Source organism: Balaenoptera musculus, chromosome 5 (assembly GCF_009873245.2).
Source record: "Balaenoptera musculus isolate JJ_BM4_2016_0621 chromosome 5, mBalMus1.pri.v3, whole genome shotgun sequence".
Taxonomy (NCBI): Eukaryota; Metazoa; Chordata; class Mammalia; order Artiodactyla; family Balaenopteridae; genus Balaenoptera; species Balaenoptera musculus.
In genome coordinates, this window is record NC_045789.1 from 19,026,201 (window position 1) to 19,043,084 (window position 16,884).

A 16,884-nucleotide genomic window follows, 5' to 3' on the forward strand; every position below is an offset into this window, starting at 1 on the left:
AAAATCAAGTACCTTTCTTAACATACCAAACACGGTGCATAGTGGAAGTGGGGGGGATACAACTAAAGTTTGGAGAGTATATTAACTATATCACAATGACACAAACACAAAAGTCTTTATAAAGTGATCAAGACAATACTACACAGGTCCTTGCTTTCATGTTACACTGTTATTATATATGGTAACAAAGTTCAGCAACTTCTGTCATTTTCAATTGGCCCTAAGCAAAAAAGCTGGACATTGGCTTGAACTTAAATTCTTCTAGGCTAGACATAACTGTCATCTGAAAATGTCAGGGAAAAAAGGAGGCTGGGAATAATAAGTGTTCTCCACATTAATCCATGTAACTCTTCACCCTACTGTAAATTGGTATCAACACATAGCTAAGAAAAGGGACCAGAAGCTGAAACAAAAGCTGATACAAAAAAGGAGGGCACTGCAACAAGGGTTTGGATATCAGATTTAAATCCAACTAGCAAAACAATACAGATATATGTTCACATTAACAACATTCTGTAAATCAGAGATGTATCATCTAAAAAATGACTTCAGGAGCAGACAGGTGATACACATTTTACAAAATAAAATACATTTTTCTTATCAACAAGACACCTCCAGTAACTACTTTTTACTAGCCTATGAAGTCACTCATAGCACGGGCTTTATCTTGATTTTGCTCACAACTGTAATGCCAATGATCACAACCCTACACCAATAGGAACTTACTGGCTTGATTACTTAACAGAATAAATTTAAATGTTTACACAGAGTAGTTAAGGCCCTAAAATTTACATACACAGAGTAGCCAATGCCTTAACAGCACCAGAGCACCAATCATTTTTAACAGCATTTCCTCATCACAATCAATTTACATCTTCAAATAGATGATCATTACCAAATGCCATTCCTTACTCTACCAGCTTAAAATTAATGATGGTCTCCAGACAGAGGCAGTCTGAGTGAACAGAGAAAATAGCCAACAGTTAGGGACTGATAAGGCAGGTGGGTTTGGGGGACAGGGTACCAGAGAAAAGTGAGCTGCAGAGAAGTGAGCCTCAAAAATCTATGTAAAAATCCCTGAAGTCCTTGGCTATGACTCCTAAACTGAGATATTCAGAGTGCAACTCCGGGTAGCCTAGCAGGGAACAGCTGAGCCAAGACTTCAGAGCCTGAACAGCATTAGGAAAACTAGTTCAGACCCAGCCAGAGTGGATGGTTGAAAATCCTCAACTTTCAGATGAAATTGAAGAAAGGCCATGTCCTAGGTATCAGATGAAATACATATGCCTAACAAATCCTAAAACTAATCCCTGACAGGATCAAGGTAATCTACTGATAAATAAATTAACTGCCCCCAAGAACCAGACTCTCTATACTCTGGAGGAAAATAACAGAAGCGTGAGCCTCTATAAATATTATCTACAATACCTAGCAAACAATCAAACATTATTAAACATACAAAGAAAATTTTTTATAGCAACTAATGATCGAGATTAAACTGTCCATAGAAAGACATCCAGAGATCAGATACATAATCCAGATTAACAGAGTTAGCAGACAAAGTCTTAGTAACTATGATTACTATGGTAAAATAGAAGATGCAGGGAACTCCCTGGTGGTCCAGTGGTTGACTTGATGCTTTCACTGCCAGGGCTGGGTCCGATCCCTGGTCAGGGAACTAAGATCGCACAAGCCGCATGGTATGGCCACAAATATGAACAAATGAACAAACAAACAAATAAATAAAATAGAAGATGCGGAAAAAGGATAGAAAAAATAGGAGTATTTGAAAAGGGAATTGAAATCAATTTTTAAAAAGAATCAAATAGACATTAATGAACTGCCAACTACAATGTCTGAAATGGAGAGCTTATTGAATAACAAGAAACGACTCAACAGAATGTAAGACTGGTGAACTTCAAAGACAGGTCAACAGAAAATATTCAAATAATCACAGAGGAGGGGAAAACAGATAGTAAGAAATGTCAAGATGGTTAAAAAGTTCAAGGACAAGATAAGAAAGAATGGGACAGAAAGAATACAGAAAGAAAGAATAACCAAAATTTACCAAATTACATGAGGGACTCAAGTCAGATTAAAAAAACTGAGGGAACTCCAAGCAGTATAAATACAAACAAAACTACACCTGGGGGATTTCCCTGGCGGTCCAGTGGTTAGGACTTCGCCTTCCAATGTAGGGAGTGTGGGTTCAATCCCTGATCGGGGAGCTAAGATCCCACATGCCACATGGCCAAGAAACCAAACCATAAAAAAAAAAGAAGCAGTATTGTAACAAATTCAATAAAGACTTTAAAAACGGTCCACCTCAAAAACAAACAAACAAACAAACAAACAAAAACTAGACCTGGGCATATTAGACTCAAACTACTGAAAACGAAAGGAGGCAATATTAAAAGCAGTTAGGAAGAAAAATTTTAAAAAGACACATACGCATTACTTTCAACGGAAAAATAAGAATAACAGCTAACTTCTCAAAAGAAATTTTGGAAGCCATCAGACAACAGAATAACATCCTTGTGCTGAAGGGAAAAGACTGTCAACTTTGAATTCAGTGCCTAGGAGGGGACTTCCCTGGTGGTCCAGTGGCTAAGACTCTACACTCCCAATGCAAGGGTCCCGGGTTCAATCCGGGGTCAGGGAACTAGATCTCACATGACACAGCTAAAAGATAAGAAATGAATGACAGGGAAAAAAACGTAAAAAACACAAACACATGGAGACTAAACAATACGTTACTAAATAACCAAGAGATCACTGAAGAAATCAAAGAGGAAATCAAAAAATACCTAGAGACAAATGACAATGAAAACGTGACAATCCAAAACCTATGGGATGCAGCAAAAGCAGTTCTAAGAGAGAAGTTTATAGCTATACAAGCCTACCTCAAGAAACAAGAAAAATCTCAAATAAATAATCTAACCTTACACCTAAAGGAACTAGAGAAAGAAGAACAAACAAAGCCCAAAGTTAGCAGAAGGAAAGAAATCATGAAGATCAGAGCAGAAATAAATGAAATAGAAACAAAGAAAACAATAGCAAAGATCAATAAAACTAAAAGCTGGTTCTTTGAGAAGATAAACAAAATTGATAAACCATTAACCAGACTCATCACGAAAAGGAGGGAGAGGACTCAAATCAATAAAATTAGAAATGAAAAAGGAGAAGTGACAACAGACACCACAGAAATACAAAGCATCCCAAGAGACTACTACAAGCAACTCTATGCCAATAAAATGGACAACCTGGAAGAAATGGACAAATTCTTTGAAAGGTATAACCTTCCAAGAGTGAACCAGGAATAAATAGAAAATATGAACAGACCAATCACAAGTAATGAAATTAAAACTGTGATTAAAAATCTTCCAACAAACTAAAGTCCAGGACCAGATGGCTTCACAGGTGAAGTCTAGCAAACATTTAGAGAATAGCTAACACCCATCCTTCTCAAACTCTTCCAAAAAATTGCAGAGGAAGGAACAGTCCCAAACTCATTCTATGAGGCCACCATCACCCTGATACCAAAACCAGACAGAGATACTACAACAAAAGAAAATTACAGACCAATATCACTGATGAATACAGATGCAAAAATCCTCAACAGAATACTAGCAAACAGAATCCAACACCATATTAAAAGGATCATACACCATGATCAAGTGGGATTTATCCCAGGGATGCAAGGATTCTTCAATATATGCAAATCAATCAATATGATACACCTTATTAACAAATTGAAGAATAAAAACCATATGATCATCTCAGTAGATGCAGAAAAACCTTTCTTTCAACACCCATTTATGATAAAAACTCTCCAGAAAGTGGGCATAGAGGGAACCTACCTCAACATAATAAAGGCCATATATGACAAACCCACAGCAAACATCATTCAAAATGGTGAAAAACTGAAAGCATTTCCTCTAAGATCAGGAACAAGACAAGGATGTCCACTCTCACCACTATTATTCAACATAGTTTTGGAAGTCCTAGCCACAGCAATCAGAGAAGAAAAAGAAATAAAAGGAATACAAATTGGAAAAGAAGAAGTAAAACTGTCACTGTTTGCAGATGACATATTACTATACATAGAGAATCCTAAAGATGCTACCAGAAAACTAGTAGAGCTAATCAATGCATTTGGTAGAGTTGCAGGATACAAAATTAATACACAGAAATCTCTTGCATTCCTATACACTAATGATGAAAAATCTGAAAGAGAAATTAAGGAAACACTCCCATTTACCACTGCAACAAAAAGAATTAAATACCTAGGAATAAACCTACCTAGGGAGACAAAAGACCTGTATGCAGAGAACTATAAGACACTGATGAAAGAAATTAAAGATGATACCAAGAGACGGAGAGATATACCATGTTCTTGGATTGGAAGAATCAATATTGTGAAAATGACTATACTACCCAAAGCAATCTACAGATTCAATGCAATCCGTATCAAATTACCAATGGCATTTTTTACGGAACTAGAACAAAAAAATGTTAATATTTGTATGGAGACACAAAAGACCGCGAATAGCCAAAGCAGTCTTGAGGGAAAAAAACGGAGCTGGAGGAATCAGACTCCCTGACTTCAGACTATACTACAAAGCTACAGTAATCAAGACAATATGGTACTGGCACAAAAGCAGAAACACATATCAGTGGAACAAGATAGAAAGCCCAAAGATAAACCCATGCACCTATGGTCAACTAACCTATGACAAAGGAGGCAAGGATATACAATGGAGAAAAGACAGCCTCTTCAATGAGTGATGCTGGGAAAACTGGACAGCTACATGTAAAAGAATGAAATTAGAACACTGCCTAACACCATGCACAAGAAAAAACTCAAAATGGATTAGAGACCTAAATGGAAGACCGGACACTGTAAAACACTTAGAGGAAAACATAGGAAGAACACTCTTTGACATAAATCACAGCAAGATCTTTTTTGATCCACCTCCTAGAGTAATGGAAATAAAAACAAAAATAAACAAATGGAACCTAATGAAACTTCAAAGCTTTTGCACAGCAAAGGAAACCATAAACAAAATGAAAAGACAACCCTCAGAATGGGAGAAAATATTTGAAAACGCATCAACGGACAAAGGATTAATCTCCAAAATCTATAAACAGCTCATGCAGCTCAATATTAAAGAAACAAACAACCCAATCCAAAAATGGGCAGAAGAGCTAAATAGACATTTCTCCAAAGAAGACATACAGAGGGCCAACAAACACATGAAAAGATGCTCAACATCACTAATTATTAGAGAAATGCAAATCAAAACTACAATGAGGTATCACCTCACAGCAGTTAGAATGGGCATCATCAGAAAATCTACAAACAACAAATGCTGGAGAGGGTGTGGAGAAAAGGGAACCCTCTTGCACTGTTGGCAGGAATGTAAATTGGTACAGCCACTAGGGAGAACAGTATGGAGGTTCCTTAAAAACTAAAAATAGAATTACCATATGACCCAGCAATCCCACTACTGGGCATATACCCAGAGAAAACCACAATTCAAAAAGACACATGCACCCCAATGTTCACTGCAGCACTATTTACAATAGCCAGGTCATGGAAGCAACCTAAATGCCCATTGACAGACGAATGGATAAAGGAGATGTGGTACATATATACAATGGAATATTACTCAGCCATAAAAAGGAACGAAATTGGGTCATTTGTTGAGACATGGCTGGATCTAGAGACTGTCATACAAAGTGAAGTAAGTCAGAAAGAGAAAAACAAATATCGTATATTAACGCATATATGTGGAACATAGAAAAATGGTACAGATGAACCGGTTTTCAGGGCAGAAATTGAGACACAGATGTAGAGAAGAAACGTATGGACACCAAGGGGGGAAAGCCGGGGGGGGGGGGGTGGAGTGATGAATTGGGCGATTGCGATTGACATGTATACACTGATGTGTATAAAATTGAGGACTAATAAGAACCTGCTCTATATAAAAAAAAAAGTGATCAAATGTATTCTATTGGAAAGAAGCAAAAACAAACCATGTTTACTGTCTAAAAACAAAATTATATATATATACACATATATATTCGATTTTTGGAAAAAAAAAAATCAACAGAAATTAAAAACTCACCTTTGACCTTACTCAAACCTAGGATCCCTCTCCTGATTTAACTACTGGTTTATTATGTAGCTTTCAAAGACCTTTTCTAATGCATTCATATGCTTCTGAATGTTTGAAATATTAAATATTATTTTGTTTTATTGAGGTGGGTCTTTTCATATGTATGGATACTATATGTATTTCTGGAAATTGTTGAACACAGTTTTACTCTGTCTCAGACTGTATTTTAATCAATGCAAAAATTTGAAATATTATAAAGAACAATGCTTGGAATACCATATATTTTTCTTTGATTTTTTTTAGTTGAATTTTTTATACGTAAAAGTGATTCCCAAAGTCACTTAAAAATGTTAGTGCCAGTTTATACCAGCTTTCTAGTGGACAACTGGGTAACTGCAAGCAATGATGTCCAGACTCTGTAATTCTCAAAATCCTGGTTGCTTTGGGAATGTTTGGACTTTATTAAGTTGATGACAAGATAAACTGTTACTCACTGCATATTATTACATAGACATATTACTGACTTTATTACTCTATTATTAATAGTAGAATTGGCATTTTTACAATAAATATTATAGGGATTCATGTTAAGTAATAAGAATTTTCTTCTGGAAGCAAGATTTTTGACGCAAATTATGATGTTACAGAGAGAAATTATGTAAATCATTATATACTATCCTAGAATATTGAGAGGCTGAAAGGACTGTAAATAGTGTCGTAAATGAAACTGTTCACTTTGTTTCTCTTAAAAAAAAAAAAAAGGAGTTCGAATGCTGCAACTAAGGATCCCACTCGCCACAACAAAGATCCCATGTGCCACAACTAAGACCTGGCATGCCCAAAAAAATAAATATTTTAAAAAAGAAAAAAGAATTCAGTGCCTAGGAAAAATATCCTTCAGAAATAGAGAAGTAAAGTCAGACTCACACAAACTCATAAACAAACACACTCTCACACCCGAGGTCCAAAGTAAGAGGAACACCAAAAGAAAGTTTCAGGCTAGAGGGAAAAGTTCCCAGACGAGAGAATGGAAGTGCAAAAAAGAATGAAAAGCACTGGAAAAGGTAAATACGTGGGTAAATATATAAAAGACTACTAATAGTTTAAAGGAATAATAATAATGATGCCTTGTGGAGTTTAAAATAATAACGATGGTCCTACCAAAGGACTGGGTATATATGGATTTGTGACGTTGGATGTGTGAATAAAAGATACTCTTCCTGGGACGTCCCTGGCGGTTCAGTGGTTGGGACTCCGAGCTTCCACTGCAGAGGACACAGGTTTGATCCCTGGTCGGGGAACTCGGATCCCACATGCCTCATGGGGTGCTCAAAAAAGAAAAAAGATACTCTTCCTCCCAAAGTTAAGAAATACTGCAAATTCTCTTATTTACCTAAATTAAAAGAAAGGGCTTCCCTGGTGGCACAGTGGTTAAGAATCTGCCTGCCAATACAGGGGACACAGGTTCGAGCCCTGGTCCGGGAAGATCCCACATGCCACGAAGCAACTAAGCCCATGCGCCACAACTGCTGAGCCTGCGCTCTAGAGCCCGCGAGCCACAACTACTGAGCCCATGTGCTGCAACTACTGAGGCGTGCGCACCTAGAGCCTCCGCAACAAAAGAAGCCACTGCAATGAGAAGCCCGTGCACTGCAACAAAGAGTAGCCCCCGCTCACCACAACTAAAGAAAGCCCGCGTGCAGCAATGAAGACCCAACGCAGCCAAAAAATAAATAGATTAATAAATAAATAAAATTAAAAAGAATTAGCTACCATCTCTAAAAAAAAAGACAAATGATAAGTAAAACATACTCATAAGTTCACAATCCTCATTACAAACCATACTTTCACAGCACTTGTTTACACCTTTTACCTCAGCAGCATGTAAAAGACAATCAATTACGGTATGAGTAATTACAAGTTTCATAGGGTACAAAATGTCACTTCCTAACTCCTTTAGTACTTTCCTTTCTTTTCTCTTATTCTACTCTTTTCACCATTAGGAGAACGATGGAAAGCTTAGATGGTACCAAAAGTCTCTAGATATATAAGAACTAAAAGCAGGTAATAACTCAGAAAAAAATATGTTCACTTCCTTAAAAAACGTTCCTTTGAATTTTACATTCTACATTAACTGAAATTTTAGCCTTTATATTAATAATACATAATTTTTGGGTTTTCCTGTAACTGAAATAAAAAGAGCTACTCATCTTTAAATGATTGTGTAGATGTATGAATAAGTATACTAGTTTAAACTCTTTCAGTCTTTGCTTTTAATATTATATAAACATGCTAGATTAAGACAAATGCTCTAAAACACTTTGAAAAAAATGTTTATTAACCATAAACAATCTTTTCAGTATTTGAAACCCTTTTTTAATGTAAGCGCTGTATTGATGTTTCTTTTTTAGATTTTTTTCTTTTTCTCTTGGCCACACCTTGAGGCATGTGGGATCTTACTTCCCTAACCAGGAATTGAACCTGTGCCCCCTGCAGTGGAAGTGCAGAGTCCTAACCACTGGACCGCCAGGAATTCCCATCTTTTTTAGCCTTTTAAATTATTATCTACAGTTTAATAAATGTTCAAATTTTAAAACTTATTTGAATTTCTTAAATCCTCTTAATAAAGCAAAAGTGATTAATAGCCAATTGTTTCCATGACAGAATAAAAAATACTCAAATACTCTACAAAAATACTCTTTCACATGGCACAGACCAAATCTAGTAAGATTCAGAAATCATTTTCATGACGAAAATTACTTATGAAAACATTAATATTAAAAATAATGTATTAAAAGGGCATATTTTCTCAGTACAAATTTTCTCAGGTCGTATCTTGCTATGGTCATATACTTATCACAACAATCCATTCGTAATCAATAGAAACTTTTTTAATGCATATATTTTTTAATATTTATTTTTTGGCTGCATTGAGGCTTTGTTGCAGCACGCAGGATCTTTCGTTGCAGTGTGCGGGCTTCTCTCTAGCTGTGGCATGCGGGCTTAGTTGCCCTGCGGCATGTGGGATTTTAGCTCCCCGACCAGGGATCGAACCCGCACCCCCTGCACTGGGAGGCAAAGTCTTAACCACTGGACCGCCAGAGAAGTCCCCACCCTGTAAACTTCTTTTTTTAAAAAATTATTTATATTTTATTTTTGGCTGTGTTGGGTCTTCGTTGCTGCGCACGGACTTTTCTCTAGTTGCTGCGAACGGGGGGCTACTCTTCATTGTGGTGCACAGGCTTCTCACTGCAGTGGCTTCTCTTGTTGCAAAGCACGGGCTCTAGGCACATGGGCTTCAGTAGTTGTGGCACATGGGCTCAGCAGTTGTGGCTCGTGGGCTCTACAGCACAGGCTCAGTAGTTGTGGTGCATGGACCTAGTTGCTCTGCGGCATGTGGGATCTTCACAGACCAGGGCTTGAACCCGTGTTCCCTGCATTGACAGGCGGATTCTTAACCACTGGATTCTTAACCACTGCACAACCTGAGAAGTCCGCCACCCTGTAAGCTTCTTGAGTCTGCAATTATGTTGCAAATTATTGCAAAGGAAAATATTTTTTTTGTTTGAGACTACTGAGACACGCCTTATTATAAAATCATTTTCTGTCATTTCTTTCAACTTGTTTTATTTTTTTGTTTAAAATCTCTTAACTTTGAAATAATCAGGATGCTTTTTTAATTATTTTCAACGTAGATAAAGCAAAACAAAAGTAATAGCCATGTAGGATGTTATTTTAAACTTTCAGGTTAATTCTATAGGGGTGGTCTATTCTATGGGGAAATTCCAATCCCCTACACCTTTTGAATCCATGGTAGTATATACAATGAGAAGTAATGTCCAGAATGATGGCCGTGCTATATTAAATTCTTCGATCAGGGACTTCCCTGGTGGTCCAGTGGTTAAGACTATGTGCTCCCAATGCAGGGGGCCCGGGTTCAATCCCTAGTCAGGGAACCAGATCCCGCATGCCACAATGAAAGATCCCTCACGCCACATTGAAGATCCTGTGTGCCACAACTAAGACCTGGTTTAGCCAAACAAACAAATAAATAAAATTCTTTGATCAAAAATGACTTATAATTATGGACATATGCCAAATAAGAACGATGAAATATATTTTTAAAAGAACCCTAAAAAGGGGAATTCTCTGGCAGTCTAGTGGTTAGGACTTGGCACATTTACTGCTATGGCCTGGGTTCAATCCCTGGTCTGGGAGCTGAAGTCCCGCAAGTCACTCGGTGTGGCAAAAAAACAAAAACAAAACTTTCAGGTCAATCCTCAGTTAAGCATAAGCCTCAATTAACTGTAATAGATGCTCAAATTATTCATTATTTGTCTTAATTTGCTAAGTATTTATTTATTTATTTATGGCTGCATTGAGTCTTCGTTGCTGCACGCAGGCTTTCTCTAGTTGCAGCAAGCGGGGGCTACTCTTAGTTGCGGCGAGTGGGCTTCTCACTGCGGTGGCTTCTCTTGTTGCGGAGCACGGGCTCTAGGTGCGCGGGCTTCAGTAGTTGTAGCACACAGGCTCAGCAGTTGTGGCACACGGGCTTAGGTGCTTGGCGGCACGTAGGATCTTCCCAGACCAGGGCTCGAACCAGTGTCCCCTGCACTGACGGGAGGATTCTTAACCACTGTGCCACGAGGGAAGCCCTGCTAAGTACTTTTAATATAAATTGAGTTTAAAAATAAAGTATTTTGAAATTATATCTCCTCTTAAAATTCTTGTAAGGCTATTAACTAGTTAGGTATCTGAGACTTAGGATCACCAAAAATAGGTCGGTACAGGAGTACTATGTGATACTTGTAGCACCAACTTCACAAAATTCTCCTTAAAAACCCTTGGGCTTCCCTGGTGGCGCAGTGGTTGAGAATCTGCCTGCCAATGCAGGGGACAAGGGTTCGAGCCCTGGTCTGGGAGGATCCCACATGCCGCGGAGCAACTGGGCCCGTGAGCCACAATTGCTGAGCCTGCACGTCTGGAGCCTGTGCTCCGCAACAAGAGAGGCTGCGATAGTGAGGGGCCCGTGCACCGTGATGAAGAGTGGCCCCCACTTGCCGCAACTAGTGAATGCCCTCGCACAGAAACGAAGACCCAACACAGCAATAAATAAAATAAATAAATAAAAATTAAAAAAAAAAGAATAAAAATCATACAGATTAACAATGGCCTCATTTATAAAAAAAAGAAAAACATACTAGTTTTCTACCAGAGTATAAGAGACACTGGTTTAGATTATACACTCCGGAGCCATGTTACCCAGGTAGGAATCCCAACTCTGCCATTCACAGATATATGATTTGGTGGGGCAAAACACCATAGTACCAAATAACAGATAACAATATTATTGGTAACCCATCTCCAGTAGCACTTCCTTGTATTTCCCCTTCCTTGCTTCACTATTTTTTAGCTGAATGGCAAAGACCATTTGTGGCTTTAATAAAAATGTAAATGTTATTATGGCCAAGGCAGCTACAATTATCTCTACCAGTTACTAACCCAACATTTCAGTAAACTGAAGGCATTAAATAAAGATATGAAATAATGAACAAAAGGGTGAGCAAAGTAAGAACAGAAAAAGATGGTAGTGTTTTATGATTTTTAAAGTGGTTAACACCAATCCTCACACTTCTACGAAACTATGAGTTTTTACTTGATAGGTAACATTTACTAAGCAGTTACTAACAAGCAATGGGCTGCATATTTTTATATACGTTATTCAGTATATTCAATCTTCACAATACTGTGAAACTACTACTCTCTCTGCTCTTCAAATGTAAGCCCTGGGAAGTTAACAAGTCCTATCTATATTCTACATTTTACTGCAGGACTGTCAAGATTCATAGCTAGGGATACTATGTGTCCAAATTTTACCTGTTTGTCGTTTCAGCATAATTATTATTACTAAAACCCTTGTTCACTCTCAGAAGCGCCCAAAATTGGATAAAAAATCATATATGGTTACCAAGGTACTCTTTCCAGGCAGCATAACCCTACAGTATGTACTATGCTTTGTACCGCAGCCTCAGGCTCAGCACTTTCACTATCTTCCAAGCGCATGCCACTGCCAATAAATTAGAAGAAAGGCATGAATGGTACACTTCACTCTTCAAACACACACACACAAACACACACACACACACAATCCCACTACTAGGGGAAAAAGCAAGTAAATACCAACGATTGATTATACCGATTTTATATTATGCAAGACAGTGTACTAAATGGCTATGTGATCAAAATATCTCAGAAATACAGGTAAGCATATATAAAAGCTATCTTTTATGGATACAAATAACTAACTCTAAGAAGATTATTTTTTAATACAACATATGTAAATAGACTTCAGGATACTTTACTCTTCCTTTTAGTATCCACACATTCAGTTCCCAGGTCTCTTTTTAGTAAAGAGACATTTCCCCCAGTACCCTCCCATATGTAAATTAGTATAATTAATTAACTAGTACACAAAAACAAATAAAGCCTCACCACCTGCCTTGTAAGGAATGAAAAAAAAATCTGGTGTAAACAGTGAAAATTACCACAAATAATTAAACCAACTGTTTTCGGTGTCAGTTTTCAAATATATACCTATAGTAAAGGAATACCAGCTAATCTAGCATCACTCATCAGGAAAAGTGCAGCTGTGTATTTTGCAGGTCTTCTTCCTTGTCTGTAATAAAGGATCAAATTGGTGACCTTTGTGCCATAAACTAAAAAGCCAAAGTAGATAAACAACATATGTAGATTTAGCAAAATACAAACCTTTTAAGTTTAAAACACTGCTCAAATGGAGAATTTATTTTTCATGTAAAGGACTGTGAGATCCCATATATCAATTCTGATTCAAAACAGTACTTTTTAATATTCTTTTTTACTAATATAATATGACACCTAAACAATAATACTGAAAGCTGAGGTACAGAGGGAAGAGCTTTGATCATTTGCACAAATTGTGTTGTGTCTAAAAATTACTACAAAATTTAATAGCTGTTCAATTTATTATTTAAGTAATAATGTAATTACCTGACTAAACCTGATGACTAGCCCTAGACTTTCAAGTGAACAGAGTTAAATTTGCTGTGCTACAGCTAAAAATTTGTATTTCTGGATAGTCAGCAAATTACACTTAACCACATTCTACTAATATAAAAAAATTCCTATAGGTCACATTTGCATTTCTTATCTTCTAGAATGTAATTTAAAACTAGAAAGACTTGTAGGCATCTTGTTACATTTAAAATAAACTAATTCTTAAAGGAACACTAATATCTGTCAACCAAATTATTCTGCACATCTTATGTAGCTTAGGACAAGACTACAAATTCAGAAAGTGTGACAAAGACATAAGAAATAACAAACATGTATGATCAAGAATGATGAGGTTAACAATAAAATTTAAACGTCAATACTACTTAAACCAAAGGCTACCAGAAGATTCACATTTTTTAAATAACTAAGGAGAAATTTACATAAGTTGAATATTATACAAAAGTAAAAATTAGTGCTTCAAAATAACATTAAAATGATGTTAGGACAAGCATTTACATTGCACAAAACTATACTGGTTCCCGTAACATGATGATTTCTATTTCATTAATTCTTTAAAGATTTATAATTACAATTTGAAAAGCAAACATTTTAAAGAATTTGCTGCTTCTTTTAAAGTTTATTCCTTTCAAAACTTTAAAAAGCATAACTAAAATTTAATGATACTGATTAAATATTAGTTATAAAAAATCAATTTTAGGGACTTCCCTGGTGGCACAGTGGTTAAGACTCTGCGCTCCCAATGCAGGGGCCCCAGGTTCGATCCCTGGTCAGGGAACTAGATCCCACATGCATGCCGCAACTAAGAGTTTGCATGCCACAACTAAGGAGCCCGCTTGCCACAACTAAGACCTGGTGCAACCAATTAAAAAAAAGTATTTTTAAAAAGTCAATTTTAACATGTTAGTTAAATAAGCAGTTGAATTCTTTTTAAATTCCATGCGTTAGTTTTTTTAAAGTTCTGTAATGTTAAAAGTTAAAATTTCAATGTAAACTATGGTTTAATAAGAAAATTAGATTTATCCTTTTATTCTCCAAGTATTTAAGCCATCTTTCAAAAGAAATCAACCTGTATTTCTTTAAAAATTAGAAAACCAGGTACTACAGTCACTGTTTCAAATGTTCCCAGGTTTATAGAGTATGACTATATCCTTTCACTTAAGTTAATGAACCATCCAAACTTCCAAATATAAAAACATCTATATTCTTTAACCCAGCTATACTTTTAAGAGATTTCTTCAAAGGAACTGTCAGGACAATAAAAGCTTTATATATTTTATATCAGGAAGCAAAACTAGAGGCAATATATATATTAAAAGATATGACGAAAAGGCAACAGATAAATCATGGTGTTTATAATATAGCCACTAGAAGTGATGTTTGGAAAATCATTTTAAAATGTTAACATAAAGGTGGAAAAAAGGGCTTCCCTGGTGGCGCAGTGGTTAAGAATCCGCCTGCCAATGCAGGGGACACGGGTTCGAGCCCTGGTCCGGGAAGATCCCGCATGCCGCGGAGCAACTAAGCCCATGCACCACAACTACTGAGCCTGTCCTCCAGAGCCCACGAGCCACAACTACTGAAGCCCACGCACCTAGAACCCGTGCTCCGCAACGAGAGAAGCCACCGCACCGCACCGAAGAGTAGCCCCTGCTGGCAGCAACTAGAGAAAGCCCGCGCACGGCAACAAAGAACCAAAGCAGCCAAAAAAAAAAAAAAAAAAAAAAAAAAAGGTGGAAAAAAGATTTCAGGACTGAATAAATAATGAGAACTTTACTTTTGTGGGGGAGGGCACTTTATTTTTAATTTAACCAGTCCCAAATAAACGTGGTACATCCAGACAATGGAATATTATTCTGCACTAAGAAATAAGCTAACAAGCTGTGAAAAGACATAGAGGAATCTTAAATGCATATTACTAAATGAAAGGAGGCTTAAGAGGCTATCTACTGGGCTTCCCTGGTGGCACAGTGGTTAAGAATCCACCTGCTAATGCAGGGGACACAGGTTTGAGCCCTGCTCCGGGAAGACCCCACATGCCACGGAGCAACTAAGCCTGTGCACCACAACTACTGAGCCCATGTGCCACAACTACTGAAGCCCATGTGCCTAGAGCCCGTGCTCCGCAACAAGAGAAGCCACCGCAATGAGAGGCCCGCGCACCACAACGAGGAGTAGCCCCCGCTCGCCACAACTAGAGAAAGCCCGCAGGCAGCAACGAAGACCCAACACAGCCAAAAAATATATAGAAAAATAAAATAAATAAATTTATAAAATATTAAAAAAAAGAGGCTATATATTGTATAACTATACGATAAGAACTGTATTTCTGGAAAAGACAAAACTACAGGGACAGCAAAAAGATTAGTGCTTGCTGGGGGTTAGGGAGGAAGAGGGATGAACAGACAGAAGATTTTTAGGCAGTGAAACTACTCTGTATGAAACTATAATGCTAACTGTTATTTTACATGTGTCCAAACCTACAGAATATACAACACCAAGCGTGAGCTGTGATGTAATGTACAGACTTCGGGTGATAATGACATGTCAATGTAGGTTCATCCAGTGTAACAAATGTACCCCTCTGGTGTGGAATGTTGATTGTGGGGGAGACTGTGGATGTTGGGGCAGGAGGTATATCAGAACCCTTTGTACCCTCCTTTCCATTTTGTAGTGAACCTAAAATTGCTCTTAAAAAGTCAAAGGAAAAGAAATAGGCACAAAGAGAGACATGGTGAGAAAAAAGAATCCACAAACAAGTAAACCAAAATATTAACCAGAGAACATGTTGTTGGGATTGCAGATGATTTTTTCTTCATACAGAGCTAAATGTTCCAAATTTATTGTAACAAAATTATACTGAAGCCCAAATACACAGAGACTCTACTCCTGGACTGTTCAGTCTGTTCCAAAGATGTCAGTCCCCACTTGCACCAATATCACATTTTTATAAGTTACCTTTGTTGAATAATGTTTTTTTCTCCATGTAGGGCAAATTCTCTATTCCCCTTTTCTCCTCCTTTTCAAAAATTTACTGCCAATTCTCATTTGTTTATTCTTTCAAATAAACTTGCAAACTTTTTCTCTAAAGGGCCAGAGAGTAAATATTTTAGGCTGGTAAACTTCTATCACTTATTGTTTTGTTTTACTTTTTGAAATAAAAACCATTCTTGGGACTTCCCTGGTGGTGCAGCGGTTAAGAATCCACCTGCCAATGTAGGGGACACTGGTTCGATCTCTGGTCCGGGAAGATCCCACATGCCATGGAGCAACTAAGCCCGTGCGCCACAACTACTGAGCCTGCACTCTAGATCCCGTGAGCCACAACTACTGAACCCGCGTGCCACAATGACTGAAGCCCACGCGCCTAGAGCCTGTGCTCTGAAACAAGAGAAGCCACCGCAATGAGAAGTCCGCGCACCGCAACGAAGAATAGCCCCCACCTGCCGCAACTAGACATAGCCCACGACCCAATGCAACCAAAATAAATTTAAAAAAAAAAAAAAAAATCTTAGCTACTAGCAGGCCACACAAAAGCAGCCCTAAGGCCAGCTTGAGAACCCCAGCATAAAGTGTAGCTTCCCAATAAGAACCTGCTGCATAAAAAAATAAATTAAATTTTAAAATTCAAAACAATAAAAATAAAGCATAGCTTCCCACCCCACTGGCAAAGATTTTGGCATTTTGACTCAGTTTATACTGAATTTAC

At 37.5% G+C, this 16,884-nt stretch overlaps 1 protein-coding gene across 2 annotated transcripts in view; it reads right to left on the bottom strand.

The window, feature by feature from the left end:
• EIF4E (eukaryotic translation initiation factor 4E) overlaps window positions 1-16,884 on the bottom strand; it is a 47,158-nt gene that overhangs the window by 17,717 nt on the left and 12,557 nt on the right. Inside the window, exon 1 of one of the 2 annotated variants that reach the window (XM_036852640.1) lies at window positions 12,091-12,129. The exons of the other annotated variant lie outside the window; for it this stretch is intronic. Coding sequence (XP_036708535.1) covers window positions 12,091-12,114 — 24 coding nt within the window. The 5' untranslated portion in view covers window positions 12,115-12,129. Of the gene's footprint in view, window positions 1-12,090; window positions 12,130-16,884 lie in introns of those variants that run through there. 2 annotated transcript variants of the gene reach the window in all.